General features: G+C 37.1%; 1 protein-coding gene across 3 annotated transcripts in view; it reads right to left on the bottom strand.

The window, feature by feature from the left end:
- Positions 1 to 7,203: 7,203 nt before the first annotated feature.
- LOC138316344 (beta-1,4-galactosyltransferase galt-1-like) overlaps positions 7,204 to 25,336 on the bottom strand; it is a 38,452-nt gene continuing 20,319 nt past the window's right edge. For 2 of the 3 annotated variants that reach the window (XM_069258034.1, XM_069258035.1), the window contains exon 2: positions 7,204 to 12,570. In XM_069258034.1, the coding sequence (XP_069114135.1) occupies positions 11,634 to 12,570 (937 nt within the window). In that variant the 3' untranslated portion in view covers positions 7,204 to 11,633. Of the gene's footprint in view, positions 12,571 to 20,735; positions 21,297 to 25,336 lie in introns of those variants that run through there. The other variant, XM_069258036.1, reaches the window with a different exon arrangement.

Genomic DNA, 25,336 nt, shown 5'->3' with positions numbered 1-25,336 from the left:
ATCCTGAATTTTCTTATCTGCAAGGTGCAATAGGGAAAGTTTGTCGTTATCTTTGTTCGAATGTTGTTCCATGTTTCAGATCCATCGTTTGCATCAATACCGAGTATAGCAAACAGCGATGCGCGTCCCTTTTTATAGCTCTTTTCAATCTTTTTTGTACATGACATGTTGTTAGATATAGGTATTCCAAGGTGTTCATGGTTATCCTTCATTTCCAGTTCTACTCCACCTAATCTCCATAATATAATATTAAAAAATATTCTTATCGAATCGACCACCAAAGACCATGGTACATCTTTTGGTAGCACTGAACGAGAATTCCCACTGTATTGAATAATCCTGACATATATTAAGCATATACTGTAAGGAGCTCGGTGACAGGGCGAGTAAGGTGATGTCATCAGCATGTGTAGGGTTACCACAATGTAAAGCATTAAGTGGGGCACCAGAGTTAGATTTAGATAAGTCGTTCAGGAGATCGTCGATAAAGATCAGATAGTAAAACGTGGACATAGTCCCACCTTGTCGCAGTCCTCGCTTCATCTCGATACATTGCGATTTGGTTCCATTGCAAAGAATAGCGCTTTTAAATCCTAAATATGTGTTTTCCACAATACTTAATAATCTTCCATGGATTCCTTTCCGCTTCAGTTTTTGTATAAGTCCCCTATGACAAACGGTATCGAACGCTTTCTTTATGTCCAGAAAAGCTGCAAATACCTTGTTATGCTGTTCGATGTTTGCAAAAATCGTTTCCTGTAGGATGAACGACGCTGTTTCGCAACCAATGAGACGTTGAAAACCTTGTTGTTGTTCATTTGGAAACGCCAGACAGTTTCCCTGAAGCCAGGTAACAAGTCGTTTATGAATGATAGTTTAATGTCTTGTACATTACAGGTAGTAACGATATGGGTCGATAGTTATCGGGATTTGATCTCGGCCTGTTGTTGCCTTTATAAATCGGAATAATTATACCCTTCCATATATCGGGGATATACGTACTTCTTGTGACAAGGTTAAATAATTTTTTCAAGAAAGTAAATAATGTCTTTCCTCCGTATTTGAGATGCTCATTTGTCAAACCATCGATTCCTGGCGCCTTTCGCAAGTTTTACTTTTATGAGTAGATTCCTTAACTTCGTCAAATAAGATTTCACCGTGTAGATCATCACACGATTTGACATTTGATACTTCGTTGTTTGTGTTTTCATATTCTGTAGATATATATGAATCTGACGAGTCGTATAATGTTTCAATGAATGTTGCAAATACTTGCAATACTTTCACGATCCCGCGTGGACACTTCACCAATTCGAATTTCATTACATGTGCTCGGTTGTTGCTTTTTCCTCCTTTTGATCAGTTGCCAGAACAGTCTGACGTACATTCAGCTGCGTCATTCAGCTCTTTATTCATTTTTGTTTCGTATTCGATATATGTTTTTTTTTTGTTTTTTTTTTTTGCAGATTTATATTCACGGTAAGTATGGTACTGATTACCTCTAGGTCTTCCAGCTTCAATCCAAAGTTTCCGTTTGTTCCGTCCTTTTTTATGAGCAGCTCGTACCTCTTTTGTCCAATATGGTTTTAACTTAGGGTTATATTTCGAGTGTGGAACTAATATTTTCGCAGATTTGTCCAAAATCATGGTTATTTGTTCACAAAGCGTTTCAATATGCGTCATATCGTCGTGGTGAGATAAATTAGGGTAGGATTTAAGTTCGGAATGCACACACAGTTAGTACGCTATAAGATTATCTACTGTAGCTTTCATCCATTTTGGATTTAATTGTTCATTTCTTGGTATATCATACCTCGCGATGTTTACGTGAAATTGTGCTGTGATCGGATGGTAATCAGAAGCTATCTCTCCGTATCCAGCGTCGAAAAAACTGTACATGACGTTATAAAATCCATGAACGCATCCTGTACCAGGATGTAGTCTATGGTTTGATTTGTGGCGGGGAATGTATAGTCATATCCAGCACATACTTTACAAGAAATGAGGTAGAATATCAATTTTGCATTTCGTGTAGATTGTGGTATTGCTTGAAGTTTCGTAACGCGCATTTAGATCACCTGCAATTATAACGCTGCCTTGTCCACTCAATTGAGTATATATGTATATATTGCCCAAATGATCAAGTTCATCTAAATATTCGGATATATTGTTGCTACTTGGCAATCTAAATATTCGGATATATTGTTGCTACTTGGCATATAGGCACCAATAACAGATACTCTCTCTCGTCTCTCGGTAAGTAGTTCAACACCTACAAATCTACTACTTAAAGACATTTCCAAATTTCGTAATCGGTAGAACATATCTTTCCGCGCTAAAACCGCTACTCCACCACTATTCAGATCATCGAGTCCTTTATTAGGATAGGCGATGTATTCGGGATGCAGTTTATACAGGTATTCGACGGAAGTTTCGGTAAGTTTATGCTCCGTTATAACAATTATATCACAACATAAAGCATCTAGTAAGTTACATAAGCTCATAGCAGACGACATGAGGCAGCGCACATTCCAAGTAAGTATGGACAGACTCAGTGTAAGTATAAGGAAGGATAGGTATTAGCCCGAGATACTCTGGCCCTGACACCAGACATAGACATTATGACAGATAGATTTAGGGTCAGAGCGCAGCAGTACTCGAAAACCTGGAATAAGCCGACGCCGTTTGGTATCGAGCCAGGTACTCTCCGATTCAAACTGACCACCGAGAAGCACCACTAACCTTTGTCTATACAGATATAGCAATCCGTCGAGATTAAAGATGATTTGCATACTATGAGAAAATGGCGACGGCGACGAGGGAAAATTAAAGTTGCGGAAAAGAAACAACTGTGTTGACACAAAAGAACGTGTATGAGTGATGAAATAGATGGCTATGAGTAGATAAATGATTCATTTGTTGGAAGACCAAGGTAAGTGGCGATTCCCGGTGGAAATATTTTGTAAGTAGGCTGAATCGGAGAGTACCTGGTCCGATACCAAACGTTGTCGGCTTATTCTAGGTTTTCGAGTTCTGCTGCGCTCTGGCCCTACGCCATATATCTATCTGTCATAATGTCTAAGTCTGGTGTCAGGGCCAGAGTATCTCGGGCTAGATAGGTATGTATTTTGTACTAAGCGTTTAATATCCATAGTGTTCATAACTTCTACTTTGCTGTTGGTTTGATAGGTCAATATCCATAGTTTTCTCAATCTCCTGTCATGTTCACTTACAAATGTAGCTATCGGCGGCACCTAATTTTGCCATTCCAAAAGTTCGGTGATTCTATTTTCTCCGTATCCCACGGGATGACGTTTATTTTTGCCGATTACAACGTCCTTATTGTGCAATGGTCATACCCACACTTGATCGATCACCTGATCATTGAATCCAGTAAACATGAAAAAGGATGCCGATTACCCAACGATTATTATTTTGATTTTATCTTATCATCGTCCGATTATCTGTGAAATGGGTTTTCCTGTCGACATTCCAACAACATGTGAAAAATTGCCATATACCTCATTTAAATGGAATTCAGCTGAAGGTTCTTATTACTCCGAAATATATCGGCAATTACTCCATTCACATTTGGTAAATTCTGATATATGCAAACGCGTCTAAGCAACAGAACAAGACATTGAAACATTGACCAGAGATATTGCTTCTTGTCTTTACGCTGCGTCGGAGTCTTCTCTGAAGAAACGTAAGTTCCGTACATTCCCGAAACCATATTGGAAGGGCTAACTGAAGGCATTGCATAAGGAGATGTGGAGACTTCGCTGTGTATGGGTTTCAAACGGACGACCACGTGACTTTAACTCTGTTTCGTTTGCTCAATATAAGGAAGCAAAAAAAAATCGGTTAAAACAATTTCCCAATTTCTGTTATTTTAAAAGTATATGAAAAGCTTATTCTAAATAGACTAGTGAGCGAAAACGTATTTCACGTTTATCCTTTACAAAATGGGTTTCAGAAAAAATGTCAGTAGCACTTTGACGTCATATCTTGTACATGAATCTGTTGTTTACTGTGGTGAAAACAATAGTGAATTGTCCTACTCAAGCAGACGATATAATTGTCCTACTCAAGCAGACGATATAGTTCTTCTTTCACTATTTAAACGTGATCTTGACAATTTAATGTATACTTGTTATATATATACATTTGTAGTTGTAATTGGAGATTTGAATATAATGCTTCAAAATCTATTGTTATTGTTTTAATGGAAAAAAGTGCCTTTGGCAATACGAAACGTAAGTGGTTTCTTGGGCCAAAAGAGGTACTAGAGTCCTCTAATACTACACATGTTGGTATTTACGTGGACAAGTTTCGTCCAGGTCGTCCAGAAATTGTGCATAAGTTGCATGAACAAACCTTTGCGCTTTTGCAGTGCAACTTACTTGGACAGGAATTAACCCTCTAACAAATTAAAAACTTTGTAAGTCTATTGTTCTTTCTAGAGCTTTATTTGGTTGTGAGCTTTGGTTTGCACTTTCTTTAACCGATTTGCGGCGACTAGAGACTACCCATCATCTATGTACAAAACTTATACAGAAATTTCCAGTACGTACTAGATCAGATATTGTATTGGTAATGTTAGTTATACTTTATCTCTCTGTATATATTGAATAATGCAAGTTAAGATTTTTTGCTGCTCTCTGTAATGTCAAGTCTGTATGTACTGCGAAGCACTTGTTTTTGTTACGTCTATACAACATGTATTTAGGTATATATAAGTCGAAAACAGGTTTTATTTTCCACGTATGGAATTTCTCATAAATACGACTTGCAGTCTTTTTTTTATAATTACTTAGAATCAACTTGGATTCCAAGCAAACGTACATGGAAATATATTGTCAAAAATGTTTTATTTCTTGAGGAAAGCAATCGATTGAAACAGCGTTTGACATCAAATTCTAAATTGCACAGGTTTAGAAATATTCACATGGAATTTTCTCCATCGATTATGTGGTCCATTTCCAAAGTTTCTCCATCTTTTTCTGGTATCTATAAACGTCTCCAAATTATGGATTACTCCCCCTGATTGTGAGTTACACTGTGCCAAATGCAAGTTATGCGTGTCTGACGCTGTTGCCCATTGTATTTTAGATTGTAGAAATATAGATATAGTCGCAATTAGAGATACATTGTTTATTTTTTCACAAAAGTTGTGTATATTTATCCCGTCTGTGTATATGTTCTATTAGACCAAGCGGACAGGGAAGGACAAATACATATTATTCTTAGCCGCCCAAATGAGAACATTATTCTAGCTCTAGGTGATGATAATACACTGTACCGTATATTCGTTTGTCAAGATTGTTTGTGTTTCGGAGATAAAATATCTGCCTTAACCTTTCAGTAATCAAATGCTCTATATACAGTAGCATTCGCTGTATAGTGTAGCTATTTGATGTCTTTACTTATAACTTATTTGTAAGTTTATACTTACTTATTAATTAGTGGCTATACAGTAGATTCAGTTCAACATATTTGTTGGTAGTCAAAAAATAAACTGATACTTTCCTGTACATTCATATAGATTTCAATTAATGAAATTATTTCTATTATTTCTATTTACTTTTTTGCTTTATGTTCTTCCTGTCCTTAAAATATTATCTCACATTTTTTGTTTTATTAGTATCTTGCACCTATTTTTGTTTGCATTCTTATATGTTCATGTAACTCTTCGTTTACGTAGGAATAAAGATATGAATGAATGAATCGATATATCCACTATTCACGAGAAAAAGTAAGTCCATGTACATAAAGTGACACACTCCATGGAATATGTCTGTATTCACTTATCGCCTTTAACACAAAACATAGTTCAATTTCTATTGGGAGGATCATAAATATATTGAGATCATTGTCATGACATAGCTGGGTCCACGTCCCGAGACTGTGTGCACTGGTCTCTTGCGGATGCACACCACTTTTAGGGTGCGATGTGCGGCCGCGTGATATCAGTGTAGCCGAAGGCTTTCACAGTACCTCCAATCTGAGCAAACCTGTTTGCCGTAGGTTGCATCTCGTATGAGGGGGAAGAAGGTCCTGCATGGTGGTTGTATAGGTTGTGTTCCTTTTTCCTGTTTTTATTACTTCTACACACTACTTTGGCTTCATACGCCGGTTAGACGAGAGGTAATATAGACCCTCTATTATCAATCGGCTGGTCAAGCCGTGCCCTTGGTTCATAGTTTTCCAAGACGGCTATGGCTTATGGTCAATAGTGAGTTTAGTTTGAATTATTTTTATTTTGGTCAATCTTGCAACTGTACTATCCCAAATTTGATATTTGTTAATACTCGCATAAGCGTGCTATCGCGAGCTCGATTCTTATTATCTTGATTCGAAATATTCTTCCGAGTATACTATCTGTGTATCCCTGGCACTTTGACACTAGATATCCGTGTCGTCGTTGATAGTGTCCCCATGTTGGGCTCCGTAGCGGGTGGGGACACAGATAGCGAAAGATATTTAACTTTTACACATGGCTTCCAAAAATAACCAAAAAGAACAAACCCCGATAACAGCACCAATATAAACACATCTTTTCCCAGTTTCTTCTGATAACATCTAAAGAGTCTGGGGATAAGTTGCGTCGCTATCGCCTATTGTAATTAAAAATGTCATTTAAGGTTGAATAGGAACAGCAATATCCGTCAAGTCCCAGAGATCGTGTCTTCCGTGTTGGTGTAGATGTAAGGGCACTCCAAGGGGGTAATAAGATGCCCTGCCTTACAGAATGACACCGATGCCGAGATCTTGCAGTTCTTCAAATCAGAGAAGACTCCGGTCTCGGAGCTGAGACGGTTACTGATAAAACGTCAAACTGTCAAAACAAACACCTTCGTACTGACGTTCGCAGTGCCTAACCTCCCGTCATCAGTAATGGTAGGGTACTTGCGCTGCAAAATCACTCACAAATGTTTGCAAACATAATTTATTTCATAACCCGATGAAATTAAAAAAAATAGTGACTTCAATGCTTATAATAAATTTTCTAGACTACTTTATAAACTGAAATACGTTTACACGTACGATTGCATTGATTTTTTCCAATGGATTATTTTTTCCAAATCGATACGCAACGTTAATGTGTCTATTGTGAATCGTGGAATGAACGATGTATGTTGCGCACTAATGCATTTAAAAATTTGACAAACAATGCTTAAATGGAACACAAAGACGACACAGTAGGACAGATCTGATTTTTTTTTATTAAAAACAGGTTTTAAATACGCTGTTTCACAGCTCAATAATGAAACACAACGACATTAAATTAAATCAATCAGTGACTAACGGACTCTCAATTCAAGTTGTGTAGAAAGGGAAGTAACTCTCACTGCCTCTAATCTATATACAGAAGTTCGAATCATCGAGGTTTGACTGTATAGTCATTATGTTAATTATCAAATTAGAGGAGCATTTTTATAAAGCATAAACGTTACAAAAATACCACCTTTCAAAAAAGATTAGGAGACAAAACAGACATTACAAATTATATATTGTAAACTTGTCAATTCTCATTAATCTCTCATCTAACCATCACTTCTACATATAACCAGACAGTTCCTCTCTCATCGACACCATTCTAACCAATACTATAACCAGACAGTTCCTCTCTCATCGACACCATTCTAACCAATACTATAACCAGACAGTTCCTCTCTCATCGACACCATTCTAACCAATACTATAACCAGACAGTTCCTCTCTCATCGACACCATTCTAACCAATACTATAACCAGACAGTTCCTCTCTCATCGACACCATTCTAACCAATACTATAACCAGACAGTTCCTCTCTCATCGACACCATTCTAATCAATACTATAACCGGACAGTTCCTCTCTCAACGACACCATTCTATCCAATACTATAACCAGACAGTTCCTCTCTCATCGACACCATTCTAATCAATACTATAACCAGACAGTTCCTCTCTCATCGACACCATTCTAATCAATACTATAACCAGACAGTTCCTCTCTCATCGACACCATTCTAACCAATACTACAACCAGACAGTTCCTCTCTCATCGACACCATTCTAACCAATACTATAACCAGACAGTTCCTCTCTCATCGACACCATTCTAACCAATACTACAACCAGACAGTTCCTCTCTCATCGACACCATTCTAACCAATACTACAACCAGACAGTTCCTCTCTCATCGACACCATTCTAATCAATACTATAACCAGACAGTTCCTCTCTCATCGACACCATTCTAACCAATACTACAACCAGACAGTTCCTCTCTCATCGACACCATTCTAACCAATACTATAACCAGACAGTTCCTCTCTCATCGACACCATTCTAACTAATACATAAACAAATGAACTAGAGTGATTGTCTCCCTTGTAAAGTGACTAGCATAAGGATAAAAGTACATTACTCGCTAGAATTTCAAATACAATATATTAAAATTGCAGTGCTGAGCTTTGACAAATAAAAATATAACTGTAGTTGTTCATCATTATTTTGTTAGTTACGTTATTGGTAACGCACCATCAATCAATCAATCAATCAATCAATCAATCAATCAATCAATCAATCAATCAATTAATCAAGAAACAGATCAATTTCACTGATTCTCCCTTGTTCACGGTCTATATATCTGTCAGTGTCGGAGCCAAAAACCCTGTCTACACCAGACTTCTGTCTACACCAGACTTCTGTCTACACCAGACTTCTGTCTACACCAGACTTCTGTCTACACCAGACTTCTGTCTACACCAGACTTCTGTCTGTAGTATAACGTCTAGACTTAAGACCAAAGGATAAAACATCGGTGTTGGTATGTCAAAGCCTGGTGTCAGGGCCAGACTCCGGTTCGTATATGTAACCTTATGTTACAGATAATATATCAATATTTGGTCTTCTTGTGATAGAGTGTATATGGTATACCGAACTAAAAGTGTTATCGCACTGAAATACACGTTAGTGAAGTCTGATTATCAATCACGTTTTCTAGGGAGCGCCACATCAAAATATTGACTGACCTTTTTTTCACATTATTTCAAGAAGCGAAATCAACATTGAAAGCAGAAGTTGTTACTTGTATTACGTGGAAGGTCATCCGTGACACCAGTTTTGAGCGCATAGAAAACATTTATATTTAACAGCAAGGTAAAGAAGTGGTCTTGTAAAATTAAAAAAAAAAAAAAAAACCAATCAACACATAATTATTAAAAGACGTTCAAGGTTGCGGCTCACTTATGATATCAGTACAAATTAAACAATTGTAAATCAATACATGCATACATGTATCAGCCATTCGGCAAAACTCGACAGAATCCGGCATTCTACTTTAAAGCACAGGGACTTAAACGTTTCCTAGAGTCAAAGTCATATCAACGTGTCAAATCCTTGTGCTTTAAAGAGTGTTACAGCAGTTAACTGGAACGACCGAGGTTTGCGAAATATATACACGTAACAACTTGTTAACCACTTAATCTGGGAAACCTCAATAATTTATAAAATAAATGAAATGGTACAAAAGTGCCATTTAACGTGACTAGACAAGGGCCCGTACGGTGTAGTGATTACGTATGAACAGACTGGAGTAATGAGCCATTCTTTCTACCTCCCTCTTACATATTTCTGGATCTGTGTTTCGCTGTTACACTTATTGTCACCATTTTATCAACTGGTACATTATTTATCAGCTTTTAATAATAACTTGCAATGAATGATCAAATAAAACAGTTTTCTCTCCTACTAACGGGTGTACTCGTGTCGCCTGAGGATAACTACGCATGCAATACTTCATGACATTAATGATTCAACGAAATTACTATTTCTCATCAATTTTAACACTATTTTCTGAAACTACACTTTATGCAGTTTTTACTATAAAAGAATACATGTATCACGCAATTTCAACTATGGAGAATTGATTTGCAAATTCCGAATTTCTTAGAACTTATTTCTCTACAATACTATACATCACATACCTTCACATAGTTATAGATGTGTAGAGCAGTGGATTTTGTAGTATATATTATATTCAATGTTTGACAGAACATTTTCCATTACACTAACTTTAAAAAAAAACTCATCTACAATAAAATTCAAATGACTTGTACTCCAAATTAATGTTTCAACAAATCGCCCTGTGATACTAACAATGTATACATAAATAGACTTAATTATTAACAAGGACATAGTCATTCAGATCCCCCGCCAATGGAGATATCAAAGCTGAAGTAAGTTTGATTGTGGAGACTTATGTGTATGAAAAAAAACAGGAAAAAGGAAGTTGAGCTAAAGAAAGATGGAGTATAATTCAAGTAGAGCGGGGCTGCAATTGTTGAATCAGGTATACAGCATTGACATTTATATTAGACTATATACACAAAGATGGGTGGAGTTTTGCAAAGTAACATTTACCATTTACCATGATATTTTCAGCAATGTTTCCATGGTAACGGAAAAAGCACAAAAAGTGAAAACCTAAAAATAGCAAAAGGCACTACTAGACCATAAGAACAATGTGTCTATGAAGTTTCATGGAAATATCTCTGCTGGTTTTAGAGTTGTGCTCCGGAAACGATTCTTACACAAAAATCTGCCATTTTCAGCAATGTTTCCATGGTTCCAGAAAAAAGTACAAAAAGTGAAAACCTTAAAATAGCAAAAGGCACTACTAGACCATAAGACTAATGTGTCTATGGAGTTCCGTGCATATATCTCAACCGGTTTTCCAGTTATGCTGCGGAAACGAACCTGGTACAAAAATATGATATTTTCAGCAATGTTTCCATGGTTACGGAAAAAGTACAAAAAATGAAAACCTAAAAATAGCAAAAGGCACTACTAGACCATAAGAACAATGTGTCTATGAAGTTTCATGGAAATATCTCTGCTGGTTTTAGAGTTGTGCTCCGGAAACGAACCTGGTACAAAAATATGATATTTTCAGCAATGTTTCCATGGTTACGGAAAAAATACAAAAAATGAAAACCTAAAAATAGCAAAAGGCACTACTAGACCATAAGACCAATGTGTGTATAAAGTTTCGTGGAAAAATCTCTTCTGGTTTTAGAGTTATGCTCCGGAAACCATTCGTACGGACGGACAGACGGACGGACGGAACCCATTTGTATATCCCCCGCCAACTTCGTTGGGCGGGGGATAACAACAGTGACACTTGTCCCAGCTGTAACCATCGCAAGTTATGTCCCTTTGGAGAAATAAAGTTAAGCACAAGATCTCCTTCCACTATCAAGGCGTATTAAATCTTATTGTCATATTGGGGGTATTTATAATTTACTGGTAAAAACGCCAGACAGTATACGTATGAACTCTTCATCCACAGGTAGTACATCAGTAATCATGTACTCATTGGAGATATTATCATTTGTTGCGTGTTCCATTTTCACGACAAAAACGACTAGAGATATTGCCGTCTGTCCGAGGGAATTTGCGTGTTCCATTTTCACGACAAAAAAACGACTAGAGATATTGCCGTCTGTCCGAGGGAATTTGCGTGTTCCATTTTCACGACAAAAAACGACTAGAGATATTGCCGTCTGTCCGGGGGAATTTGCGTGTTCCATTTTCACGACAAAAAACGACTAGAGATATTGCCGTCTGTCCGAGGGAATATTTTCAGAAGCCTAGAGGGCCTAACTTAACGTCTTTTAAAGTTGTCCAAACTTTCTTTAATCGTCCCAGTAAATCCTCTTTATACTGAAATGCTATCGGATCCTCCTCCCGTTTCATCTTATCGTTGGGATTTTCCCAGTCTCTATAGTGATGGATCAGAGCCACATCCGGTGGAACATTTAGTAAACTAGATCCCGACCGTTCTTTCCAAACATTGTGGATTCCGACGGTGTCAACTTTCCGTGGATTTATTATATATTTTGATCGTTGTCGTAAACCAAATATTTTCGCTTCTCTCATTGTTTTCAAAAGAATAGTAGATTTATATCGCTTCGCCAGATCTTTCCCTTCAAACATTGTGTCAGTATCGTTCCAGTCTTTGCGAAAGAATGTATTTCTAAACATATAAACATTGCGTTTTGCTAAAGAATCTATCATCTCACTCCAGTTTTTATGTTTGTAAGGAAAAATAAATTCGTCCAGATCCTGGTAGACTAAATATTGGCTCTTGTACCTGTTTCTATAAAGGCAGTCATTTAAAGAACCTAGTTGGCCAAAATAATGGATTTCAGTAGTATGACCTTTGACCTTTGGCCAAACATCGACCCTCATTGGTAGATGCCATTGCACCACTTCGACAAGTCCTATATCAATATAATAATTTAAAACCTTGTCTACGTTTTCATGTGTACTGTAATTGTAAAATACAAAATGGTCTGCTCCCAATATCCGGTTCATTTCGATCATTTCCACTAATTCGTAGGCTTTGCTATACCGGAAGTTGAGCGGAGTGACACACACTGTGAACTGCCATTTTTGTTTGTCTGGATACTGAATGGGTAAAAAGTTGGACGGATTTTCGCAGCGTTGAGTTGTCAAGGAAACTCCAACTGGTTTCATATTGTAAGGCACATTGCAGGTGAAATAGGCAGCGGCATATCTGGAAAACACGAAGGGTTTAATATAAGTCTCGAAACAAATTGATGGTAACGATAACATAACCATATCGATAGCAGTTAGATTGATATACAGGTAACAATAACATACCCATGTCGATACCAGTTAGATTGAAGGTAACAATTACATAATCATATCGATAGCAGTTAGATTGAAGGTAACAATTACATAATCATATCGATAGCAGTTAGATTGAAGGTAACAATTAAATAATCATATCGATAGCAGTTAGATTGATATACAGGTAACAATAACATACCCATGTCGATACCAGTTAGATTGAAGGTAACAATTACATAATCATATCGATAGCAGTTAGATTGAAGGTAACAATTACATAATCATATCGATAGCAGTTAGATTGAAGGTAACAATTACATAATCATATCGATAGCAGTTAGATTGAAGGTAACAATTACATAATCATATCGATAGCAGTTAGATTGATATACAGGTAACAATAACATACCCATGTCGATACCAGTTAGATTGATATAACATACCCATATTGATAACAGTTAGATCATTCATTGATTACATCATTACAATTAGAGAGTAGCAGAATATTATTGGAACACCCAACATCAAAGAAGCCAAGAATGAATGTCAACATCACATGATAACATCCATAACATCAAAGGTTGATATTGTTGCAGGATTCTATATATATATCAAGCAGGCGACATTAGCATAGTAACCTTGATACTATACCGTATAGTATGTAAAAATAAGTTTCAAAATTAATTATCAATTTTCAATTTTAATTATCGATTTAACACCAATGTTTAATCATACGTACTAAATCGGCGTAAAATATGTGTGCACATTTATATGTGCATTTATATATATAACTGACATCATATGTAAATACTACCCAGAGTAAAATATATGTGCATATACACATATATAACTGATATCATATGCATATACACATTATATATATAACTGATATCATATGTAAATAATACTACCCAGAGTAAAATATATGTGCATATACACATATATAACTGATATCATATGTAAATACTACCCAGAGTAAAATATATGTGCACATACACATATATAACTGATATCATATGTAAATACTACCCAGAGTAAAATATATGTGCATATACACATATATAACTGATATCATATGTAAATACTACCCAGAGTAAAATATATGTGCATATACACATATATAACTGATATCATATGTAAATACTACCCAGAGTAAAATATATGTGCACATACACATATATAACTGATATCATATGTAAATACTACCCACAGCTTTCATTATTTCAAATATCTACACATAAATCTAAAATCTGACAATACGAATCCTTTCATTAAAGCAGGACACATCTATCAATGACGTCAACAATTAATATACTATACTTCACTCACATGGCAGAACTCATCAATTTTATAAACATTTGCATCAAATCGAATGAAGCTCAATATATGTATATTAGTCCTGAATACACTAGCAGTGTCCACGTTTAGATGTGTTATTGTAACTTTAGTGTTTTTATTTTCTTCTTAAACGGTCCTTCACGGAATGACGATCGTGTACATCTCCTTCGTCTTTAGATAATAATAATTTCTCTAAATACGCACACTATACAAATGTAGCATTATCGAAGTCATCGGCGGTTCCCAAATTACTGAAGGAATATTAGCTGTGACAAGAATGACAGTTATGTTATTCCATATATGTAATCTTTGGAACGGGGGAAATATAGAGAATACAAAATAATTGGGGTATTGCAAGATTCACTATCAATAGCCATATGCATGTTGTAATAAGCAATAGAAGTGGCCAAACCAAGACCTTATTTAAGTTTAAAGTTAAACGGAACTCAGCCCTCCACGTCTAGATGAGAGGTACTAAGACTCCACCTCCAAACACTTCTTACGCTGTATGATAAAAATGTGGCGAGTCTTTTACTCTATTTGTTGAATAAATATTCGATTTTGTATTCCCAACACGAAAATCTGGAACTTCGAGTACTTTTTCGTGTTAATCATATCCCTTCGGAAACAGCATTTGAAAGTATAGGACCGGAAAAAGACTCTAACTAGAGACTCTACAAACGAGGAAAACTTGTGCTGACTTCCTTGACGGACTCGTTTGATAGTATCAGGATCAGATTAGTACATATTGTACCTCAAGATGAGGAAGTGTTTATTGGACTAGAACAGTTTATACAGAAACTATCACCTCCACTTCTCTTCATTAACGGGGTTAGATAATTTTACTACTCCATCTTTGATCAAAAACAAGTTTATTCTTTACAACATATAAACACATGTACTTTTACATTTTTTGTATGTCGGGACACCTCTCGTCGTGTATATATCCTTGGTATAACCCACACGCCAGTTGTACCAAGGTGAAACGCATACATACATGTAATATACAAGTATAGAAATGTCCTAAAGTCACGGAAGACACTACAACAATTATCGTCCAGTCCATGCTTTACGCACGCATTTCATTGTCTCCATGGAAGATTTACCGAATGGTCACAGCATTTCATTGTCTCCATGGAAGATTTTACCGAATGGTCACAGCATTTCATTGTCTCCATGGAAGATTTTACCGAATGGTCACAGCATTTCATTGTCTCCATGGAAGATTTACCGAATGGTCACAGCATTTCATTGTCTCCATGGAAGATTTACCGAATGGTCACAGCATTTCATTGTCTCCATGGAAGATTTACCGAATGGTCACAGCATTTCATTGTCTCCATGGAAGATTTACCGAATGGTCACAGCATTTCATTGTCTCCATGGAAGATTTACCGAATGGTCACAGCATTTCATTGTCTCCATGGAAGATTTACCGAATGGTCATAGCATTTCATTGTCTCCATGGAAGATTTACCGAATGGTCACAGCATTTCATTGTCTCCATGGAAGATTTACCGAATGGTCACAGCATTTCATTGTCTCCATGGAAGATTTACCGAATGGTCACAGCATTTCATTGTCTCCATGGAAGATTACCGAATGGTCACAGCATTTCATTGTCTCCATGGAAGATTTACCGAATGGTCACAGCATTTCATTGTCTCCATGGAAGATTTACCGAATGGTCACAGCATTTCATTGTCTCCATGGAAGATTTACCGAATGGTCACAGCATTTCATTGTCTCATGGAAGACTTACCGAATGGTCACAGCATTTCATTGTCTCCATGGAAGATTTACCGAATGGTCACAGCATTTCATTGTCTCCATGGAAGATTTACCGAATGGTCACAGCATTTCATTGTCTCCATGGAAGATTACCGAATGGTCACAGCATTTCATTGTCTCAATGGAAGACTTACCGAATGGTCACAGCATTTCATTGTCTCCATGGAAGATTTACCGAATGGTCACAGCATTTCATTGTCTCCATGGAAGATTTACCGAATGGTCACAGCATTTCATTGTCTCCATGGAAGACTTACCGAATGGTCACAGCATTTCATTGTCTCCATGGAAGATTTACCGAATGGTCACAGTATTTCATTGTCTCCATGGAAGATTTACCGAATGGTCATAGCATTTCATTGTCTCCATGGAAGACTTACCGAATGGTCACAGCATTTCATTGTCTCCATGGAAGATTTACCGAATGGTGACAGCATTTCATTGTCTCCATGGAAGACTTACCGAATGGTCACAGCATTTCATTGTCTCCATGGAAGATTTACCGAATGTTCACAGCATTTCATTGTCTCCATGGAAGATTTACCGAATGGTCATAGCATTTCATTATCTCTTTCATAAGGAAAAAATGCTTATTAGAACATTTGTGTACGTTCGATTTATTATATTATTCGAGATTTTGATTACAAAATTAAGCTAATTCATTTTAACATGTAATAACATTGTACTGAAGTTCTATGATCAATTCATTTTACTTTTGCTATTGTTATTCGTAATTCTTTGATTTATTGTTGTCGGACTACATATGTAAATCTGTAATAATTATATCCATTTAACGTATGGTGTCTATTGAGTAGTATTAAGGAGACCGGTCCAACCAGGTATGACACTTATACCCAGGACATTGGAAGACCTGTCAGACCACTGACACTTGAATTCTTAATGCCATCTGTTTATCTTCTGTGTTTTTGTTATTCACTCCTCTTTGTAATGCTTTGTGAGGAGTTGTGGGCTAGAGCTTTGACGACACGGGTCGATTTTCGGATACTCCGGAAATCGCCTACCGACTTCTAGATACAGTTATATTTAATAAATTTATATTTGGAAAATTAATCTTCATCTTTAGATTTCGTCCTTTTATTCGAAATATATCACAACGACGTCATCTCCGTTGTGAAAGTCTCCATGGAAGATTTACCGAATGGTCACAGCGAAACAATTCAAAACAACCATTCTAATATTTTATTACAATACCACGATACGTACACACATGTATATGTACATTTCAACGGTTTTCTATTCTGTGAAATATCGCTAAAGAATAACCACATATTGTTACTACATGTAACCACATATTGTTACTAGCTGTATGATAGCGATGGTAGATAATACTATAATAACAAGTTCCGTCCCCACCAACGTGTTGTAAAACATATATATACACCAATACGATCGGAATCACATGGGGTATTATTGTAATTATAGAATACCCGACTGATATCAGGGGCGGATTTAGGTTTTGAGGTTAGAGGGGGCGTGGGACAAAGCAAATCAGGCGAGGGGTCTGGGGGCCGCCTAGGCCCCCAGAAGCTCTCGAATAAATGGTGCAAAATCCTGCATTCTCAGAAAATAATTGAAGCCATTTAAGGATGTTTATTTATGGTTTTCGAGTCATATTTTTTATTTGAAGTTTTGATTGAATTTTTTTTACTTACAGAATTGCAATATCAAAATCTTAATATTTATATGGACATTTAAAGCGAAGAAGGGCGGGGGTCTGGGGGCCGCCTAGGCCCCCAGAAGCCCTCGAATAAATGTACACTTTTTCCAAAAAATAATTGAAGCCATGTAAAAATGTTCGTTTATTATTTTTGACGTCTAATGTCATATTTTGAATATAAAGTTATAGAATTGCACTGCCTAAAATCTGAATATCTATTCATAGAGGCACGAAGCAAAGAAAAGGATGGGGGTCTGGGGGCCGCCTAGAACGAATATACTTACCCGGCCTACTATGCCTTTAGGCCGGGTACGAATTGGTCCCTATGTATCGTAGTGGAGCACTGCCTCCGAAAATCACTCGGGCACAGTTTTTCATACTTTTTTGAAGGTTTTGAAGTAATAGGGAACAATTGTAGCTCTAAAGAAGACACCATTTTCAGTCTAAAAGTCTTTTGAGCTACAATATTGCAGCTAGGGTCCGCCTATTGAAGGTTTTTATAGGACTAATGAAAGTGTATGTGAACTTTTTTAACGATATAAGCTTTTACTTTTATACATTATCTGTCAGATTAGATAATTTATTTTCCCTAACTTACACAATCTTCATAATTCGTGTATAGGACAATGAAAGAAAAGAAGGTTAGTGGTCTTGTCTATGGCCATAAGGTGCCAGGAGCCATTGCTATCATCCTGTTTTGTAATAGGGAGCCTTTTGTCATGTGCATTAATTTTTTAACATCGTTTGCCTATCTTATAACATTATCGTTAAGATATGTTTTTATTGAAACAAAAAAGGAAGGCATCTGGCCATGGGGTGCACCCAGACCCTAGAAGCTCTCATTTTCTGTCGCATTCCACTTTTTTCTTTACACACAATTTTCTTAGGACAAATAAAGGCTTCTAGAAGCATTCGGCGTCAGTAGTGATCTTGTAACTGGCGTTTTGAAAGTACGCACACATTTGTGAATTGATAGTCGGATTTAATACAGGACTTTAATGCTGATTCAAAAATGTGTAATATATCATTTACAACCTGGAAAACGAAGGGAATGATATATATAGTCAACCAGCGAATACTCATGGCCAGCTACAATTCTTTCCACCCACCCCCTGCCCCTTTTCTTTTATTGCTAAGGATATCGAGATATAACCTGTCAATATTGAATATTAATGACAATAAATTATCTAATATATTGGGATTTTATCGGGTTTTTTTTTTTTTTGAAAAAGTAAATACTTGAAGGGATTTACATTGTACCTTTTAAGCGATGGAGATAAAACCTTAACTTACACGAAAAAAAATTATAATTATTCCATTGCGCCTGGATACAAGTATGTTCATGCATGTATGTACCACAAAGTCGAATACATTTAGATTTTAAAATGATAACATCAAACGGTAAAGGTAGGAAATGGAGCTTTCTGTCTAATTCTCACTCTTTATCTAATTCCTTAATTTTTTTCCCTTTTTCCCTCTTTTTTTCTTTCTTCCTTCTTTTCCTTCCTTCCCCTCTTTCTTTTTCCCTTCTTTTTCCTTTTTCTTTTTTTTTCTCTCTCTCCTATTTTAGGGGGGGGGGGGGGGGGGGGCCCACGCCGGGTCCGCCCCCCCTTGGATCCGCGCCTGGATATGTATGGTAGCCCACTGTGAAATCGCTCTTAAAGTAGTGTGCTTAGCTTATCAGACATATGCTCCTGTCTAAAAAACAATTTCTGTAACCCCTCAGTGATAAGATATTGCATTTGTTAAACTTACGTGACATTGGCTCGGGTATGATAAGGACAGCGTACATATACGATTTGGAATTTAAACGGTTTCAATTAAAATACTTCACAATGTCGTGGATTTTTTTTCAATATTTTATGTTTATACATGTATGTTTCATGAGAAATGTAGAACAATGCATTTCTGCTTTATTTTGCTCCGTGGCTATGTAACAGAATAAGCCTCCACTGACTGTTCCTTTAACTATACAGGGTTAAACGATATTCCCATATAACTCCTGATACAAAAGCTTGTATACATGTATACCCGTAAAATGGCCGAACACAAGTGCTTATCGCTAGAACGAATGAAGTATGTATCGCCTTTTAAGTCTGAATCAACATGTCGAGGGTTACGTAATCTACAAACAAGGAAACAGCTTATAAAACTATAAATCAAATCGCACGCCTCCGATTTTCGTTTAGTCGCATTCCTGCCGCAGATTTTCCATGAGACCCTTTGCTACACTTTATACCAAGGGAATGTACCTATTGGATCTCAATCATTGTTATGGATGCAGCCAATAACTCAAAAACGTCTATACATGAAATGTCCATTGCACAACACGTTACTACATGTAAAACCGTTTAAAAATATTGCAGATTATAATTTGTGAGTTTATCATGTGCTGTACAATGTAAGCCATTGAGTTTTACATAAAGAACCTCCCGCCCCTTGCTATCAGACCTGTACCAGTGATACATACGGCGTGTATTTGAAGTTTATACGACTGGGAATTGTCATTTGTTTGCCGTCACTGATTACACACCCTGTTGTACAAATATCAGCGACCATAACACACGGTTAATATCCGACTTTGGGGGCCGCATGTGTCTGTTTGTATGATAAAGAGACACACAAATGTCTCGAGGCCAACAGATATGGGCGCTACATCTGCCTGATACAAATTTCTTCAAGAATTTGTCCAAAAAGCGCCATTCCTCACAAAGTTTGGCTACCTCCATAAAAGTGGTTGTGGGATTATCGTGTTTATAACTGAGGGATAAAACAATGGTCAGACAACGAGTCCTTAAAGAAAATGGACGACATAGAACAGTCCATTTCTAGCGACCAGACTGGGATTCGAACCCATAATGGCCGAACATTAGCTGGATGCTCTAGATCTACTGATTGAGCTAATGTCCAGTACCCGATCGCGATGACCGACCCTGACTTATTCCGCTAGTGATCGCTACATAAACACTCCCTTTCTTGATGCCTTTTCACTAGAAGATTTACGATACTCTTATACCACTGCCATTGGTCGTAATTTTTTACAGGCTAGGAGAAAATATAACTACCAAACCGGAGTTATAACCCAGGACCTATGAACACTAGTCGAATGCTCTTCAGATTGCGCTATCATATTTGTGAGCTGGTCACGGGCCGCCGACCCAATCCAGTCCCGGAATACACCTAACTGATAAGCTGACCCTTTCTGATAGCCTTACGGCGGCTAGTGGTTTTTGGTCATATATATATATTTATGTATACAGGTAACATACACCCAGTTTTACCTTAAGGAACGATGTTCTCGTATCAGGGCTGGTTTTACCCTGGTGGTTAATACTGTCGAATCTGCATGCTGAATCCAAAACTGACAATACAAGCTTTCGCTGACCATGCGGATGTTCTGTGCGCCTGATATCCAAATTTTCGTCCTGCTCGTCGGATTTTCTATATCCGGACCAGTGTAGAATGCAGAGAAGTACCAAATATCACCCCTTCTTGCTGAATCTACCATCAACCACTGTTGTCTTGGAAGTGACGTCACATCGATGCCCACCACGTTTTCACATTCGTATAATTCATTTGTTATCAGTTGCACGTAACGTACAAATACAATGAATGCATTCCCAAAGGTATATATACACATCAATACCAAAGTCAACTTCAGTAACCTCTTCCAGTTCATGACTCTTTGCTGTAATGACCGCCATCCGACCACTTCGCCACCGACACGGTCCGAGTGTATGTAAGATAAGTTAATGTTTGTCACGTCTGATTGTTATTGTATAGGCACTCTGTGGTGGTAGTATTTAACAGAGTACACATTATAATCACGGGTTACCAGTATTCACACACACACACACACACACAAATCGTACCCGCTCTACCGTATAGGTTCAATAGTACCGTTAGAACAGTCAGTGACTGTTGACACGATCTACGGTATAGCTGGAGTAGCTTTAGATTGAAATTATTATTGACAGAAAACTATATATTCAAACATATACACAATTAATATATGATATCTCGACATAAATTTAATGCTACAAATAGCCATAAGTAATGACGATGTAATATAAGGCTGGTTAATTAACACTCCTGGGTACACATAATGGAGACACCACGGCCACATACCTTGGCCAGCGAACATCAATATATAGGAGTCGCTCAATTCGATAGCGCTATGGTTATATGTACGATCAATCGATACACTGTGTTGGGTATATACCATTAGATTTCAAACACGATAGGAACAATATCGAATATTCTTAGTTTGCATACAGTATGCAAATTCATTGTTTCAAAACACCGGAAGTTGTTGAACAAGCCAGATCAGATCTATATTTATAACGAATACAGTTACAAATCTATACGATTTTCTGTTACTGAATGTGAACTGAATTTCGATAACGGATCCAGTTTTTACCAGACTGTTGTTAAAGGACACAAAAACAATAAATGCCAAGGTCATACTAACACAAGGGTCAAGGATGACTTAGAGGCAATAACTGCCGGGACAAACCAGTGGCATTTAAGAACAGGTGCCAAGGAGACCAATTCAACAACTAGGCCATAGGAAGACTGGCATCAAGGAGACAAAGTCAACAACTAGGCCATAGGAAGACTGGCATCTAGGAGACCAATCCAACAACTAGGCCATAGGAGGACTGGCATCAAGGAGACAAATTCAACAACTAGGCCATAGGAAGACTGGCATCAAGGAAACCAATTCAACAACTAGGACATAGGATGACTGATGTCAAGGAGACAAATTCAACGACTAGGCCATAGGAAGACTGGCATCTAGGAGACCAATGCAACAACTAGGCCATAGGGAGACTGCCATCAAGGAGACAAATTCAACAACTAGGCCATAGGAAGACTGGCATCAAGGAGATCAATTTAACAACTAGGCCATAGGATGACTGGCATCTAGGAGACCAATTCAACAACTAGGCCATAGGAAGACCGATGTCAAGGAGACCAATTCAACAACTAGGCAATAGGAAGACTGGCATCAAGGAGATCAATTCAACAACTAGGCAATAGGAAGACGGTATAAAAGAGACCAATTCAACAACTAGGCCATAGGAAGACTGGCATCTAGGAGACCAATTCAACAACTAGGCCATAGGAAGACTGGCGTCAAGGAGACCAATTCAACAACTAGGCCATAGGAAGACTGGCATCTAGGATCGAAACCAATTCAACAACTAGGCAATAGGAAGATCGTTATAAAAGATACCAATTCAACAAATAGGCCATAGGACGACTGTTGTAAGACAGACCAATTCAACAGCTAGGCCATATGAAGACAAATAAATATGGCTGATAATAAATTAACTCAATACTTCTAAGGTTTTTCTATGCCCACTGCCCTGAGGAAATATTCATGTAGAAATCTACAAGTTGCTACAACCCAGAGTCTAAGGTAGAGTTGTGGAATGTTCGACAAGTTAATCCTAGTTTGATGACAGTAGTAAATTGTTAGCCACCCTTATCCATGTAGACACTGTGTATATAGACTAGGTTATCGAAAAAAATCACCAAATAACTCGGCCTAAGGGATTATAACTATATATATAGTAATATTCTAACAACTCTGTCACCACGGCCTAGGCCGGAGTTATAACTATATATATATAGTAATATTCTAACAACTCTGTCACCACGGCCTAGGCCGGAGTTATAACTATATATATATAGTAATATTCTAACAACTCTGTCACCACGGCCTAGGCCGGAGTTATAACTATATATATATAGTAATATTCTAACAACTCTGTCACCATAGCCTAGGCCGGGGTTATAACTATATATATAGTAATATTCTAAACTCTGTCACCACGGCCTAGGCCGGGGTTATAACTATATATATAGTAATATTCTAACAACTCTGTCACCACGGCCTAGGCCGGGGTTATAACTATATATATAGTAATATTCTAACAACTCTGTCACCACGGCCTAGGCCGGGGTTATAACTATGTATAAAGTAATATTCTAACAACTTTGTCACCATTGCCTAGGCCGGAGTTATAACTATATATATATAGTGATATTCTAATTACTCTGTCACCAGGGCCTAGTCCGCTAAACCTGCCTATATTATTAGGCTTTTTTTTTCTTTTTTTTTTTGCCTAATATATAGGCAAAAAAAATAAATAAATAAAAAATGAAAAAGCCTAATAATATAGACAGGTTTAGCGGACTAACCAGGGCCTAGGCCGAGGTTATGACTATATCGATATATAGTGATATTCTGATTACTCTCTCACCACTTATTCATTCATATCTTTATTCCTCCAATTGAAGAGTTACTTAAATAATAATGAACAGGATAAAGAAGAACAAAACATAAGCAAATGCGAAAGGTAAATATACAAGAAAAAAAAAGAAAAAAAATTTAAAAAAAAATTGAAGGTTTGAAGAGAGACTGCTACGGTAGAATACAATAACATAATATCAAAAATAGACAGCTATATATTTAGTTAGATTAAAACAAAAAAATCTTATTGAAATGTTAAAGCTGAGGCCTTGTCAGCAAAAAAACAGACAGTCTCGTATGAAAGACAGAATTACATTGTCCTCACCAAGAGCGAGAGCAATGTCGTCTGAAGGACGACCTAGTATGGTGGTAATTTGATCTTCTCTTTCTGCTTGGTCTAAAGTTACATATACATGAACTGGGTAAACATTCACTATATTTGTATAGAAACTCTCTTAGTGACGTTACTTCAGGACTCTTGCAGTCTAAAAGACAGTGGGCGACAGCATCTGGGGCAAATAAGCTGCAACTAGCACAATGTAGTTCGCAGTCAGGTGGAATAATCCATAGTTTAGAGACTCGTTTACAATTTTCAGCTAAATTTGGAGATGCCTGTGACAGGCGCCAGAGAATAGAAACTAATAATTGTCTGTGAATTAACTTAAATCTGCACAGGTCACTATTTAGACTCAGACGCTGTGCCCATTGTTCGTTTTCTTTTGCAAACAAAACATGTTTTACAATATGCTTCTACATTAATTTACTTGGGATACAGGTAGCTTGTATCTTACAAGTATGACTGTAGATCGTATTTATAGAATAAATACCATATATCGGGTATATACCCTCTTTTGGACTTGTAAATACTGAAATACATATGAAATAAATGTATTAAAAACAACTGCTTTACAGTACATCGAGACCTTACGTTACATAAGGCAGCAAAAAAGCGTAATTTGCATTGTTCAACATAAGATATAATCGAAGTCCGACCTAACATACCCAAAACGATATCAGATCTAGTACGAATAGGGAAGTTTTACATAAGTTTAGCGCAAAGACGGTGGGTAGTCTCTAAACGACGTGAATCGTTAGAGGACAACGAGAACCAGAGCTCACAGCCAAATAGCGCTCTTGGAAGAACTATAGATTTGTAGACTTTCAGACTTGTAAATCACATTGCATCAGAGCAAAGCTTTGCCCACGTAACTTTCGCACAACTTAATTTATGTCTAGGCGACCAGGACTGAACTTTTCTACAAAAATACCGACATGTGTTGTACTAGTGGACTCTTCTACTTTGTTTGGCCCTAGATACCACTCCCTTTTTGAATTGAAAAATGCGCGTTTTCTTTCGTTAAAAACAATAACAATGGATTTTGAGGCATTATACTTAAACTTCCATTTACAACTGTATAAATAACAAATTTGCATGAACTGATCCAAGTCATTTTTGCATAGTGAAAGTAATACAATGTCATCTGCTTGTGTAGGACAGGTTATGTTAATATCATGAGTTGATAAAGCAGATTTCGAAGCACATAACTCGTTCAATAGGTCAGTATGTATGCAGAATAAAGCCAAGGTGATAGAATACCTCCTTGACGGGTTCCTTGACAT

Source organism: Argopecten irradians, chromosome 2 (assembly GCF_041381155.1).
Source record: "Argopecten irradians isolate NY chromosome 2, Ai_NY, whole genome shotgun sequence".
In the NCBI taxonomy this organism is placed as follows: domain Eukaryota; kingdom Metazoa; phylum Mollusca; class Bivalvia; order Pectinida; family Pectinidae; genus Argopecten; species Argopecten irradians.
The sequence above is the reverse complement of the archived record's forward strand: the minus strand, read 5'-3'. Positions and strand labels throughout refer to the sequence as shown.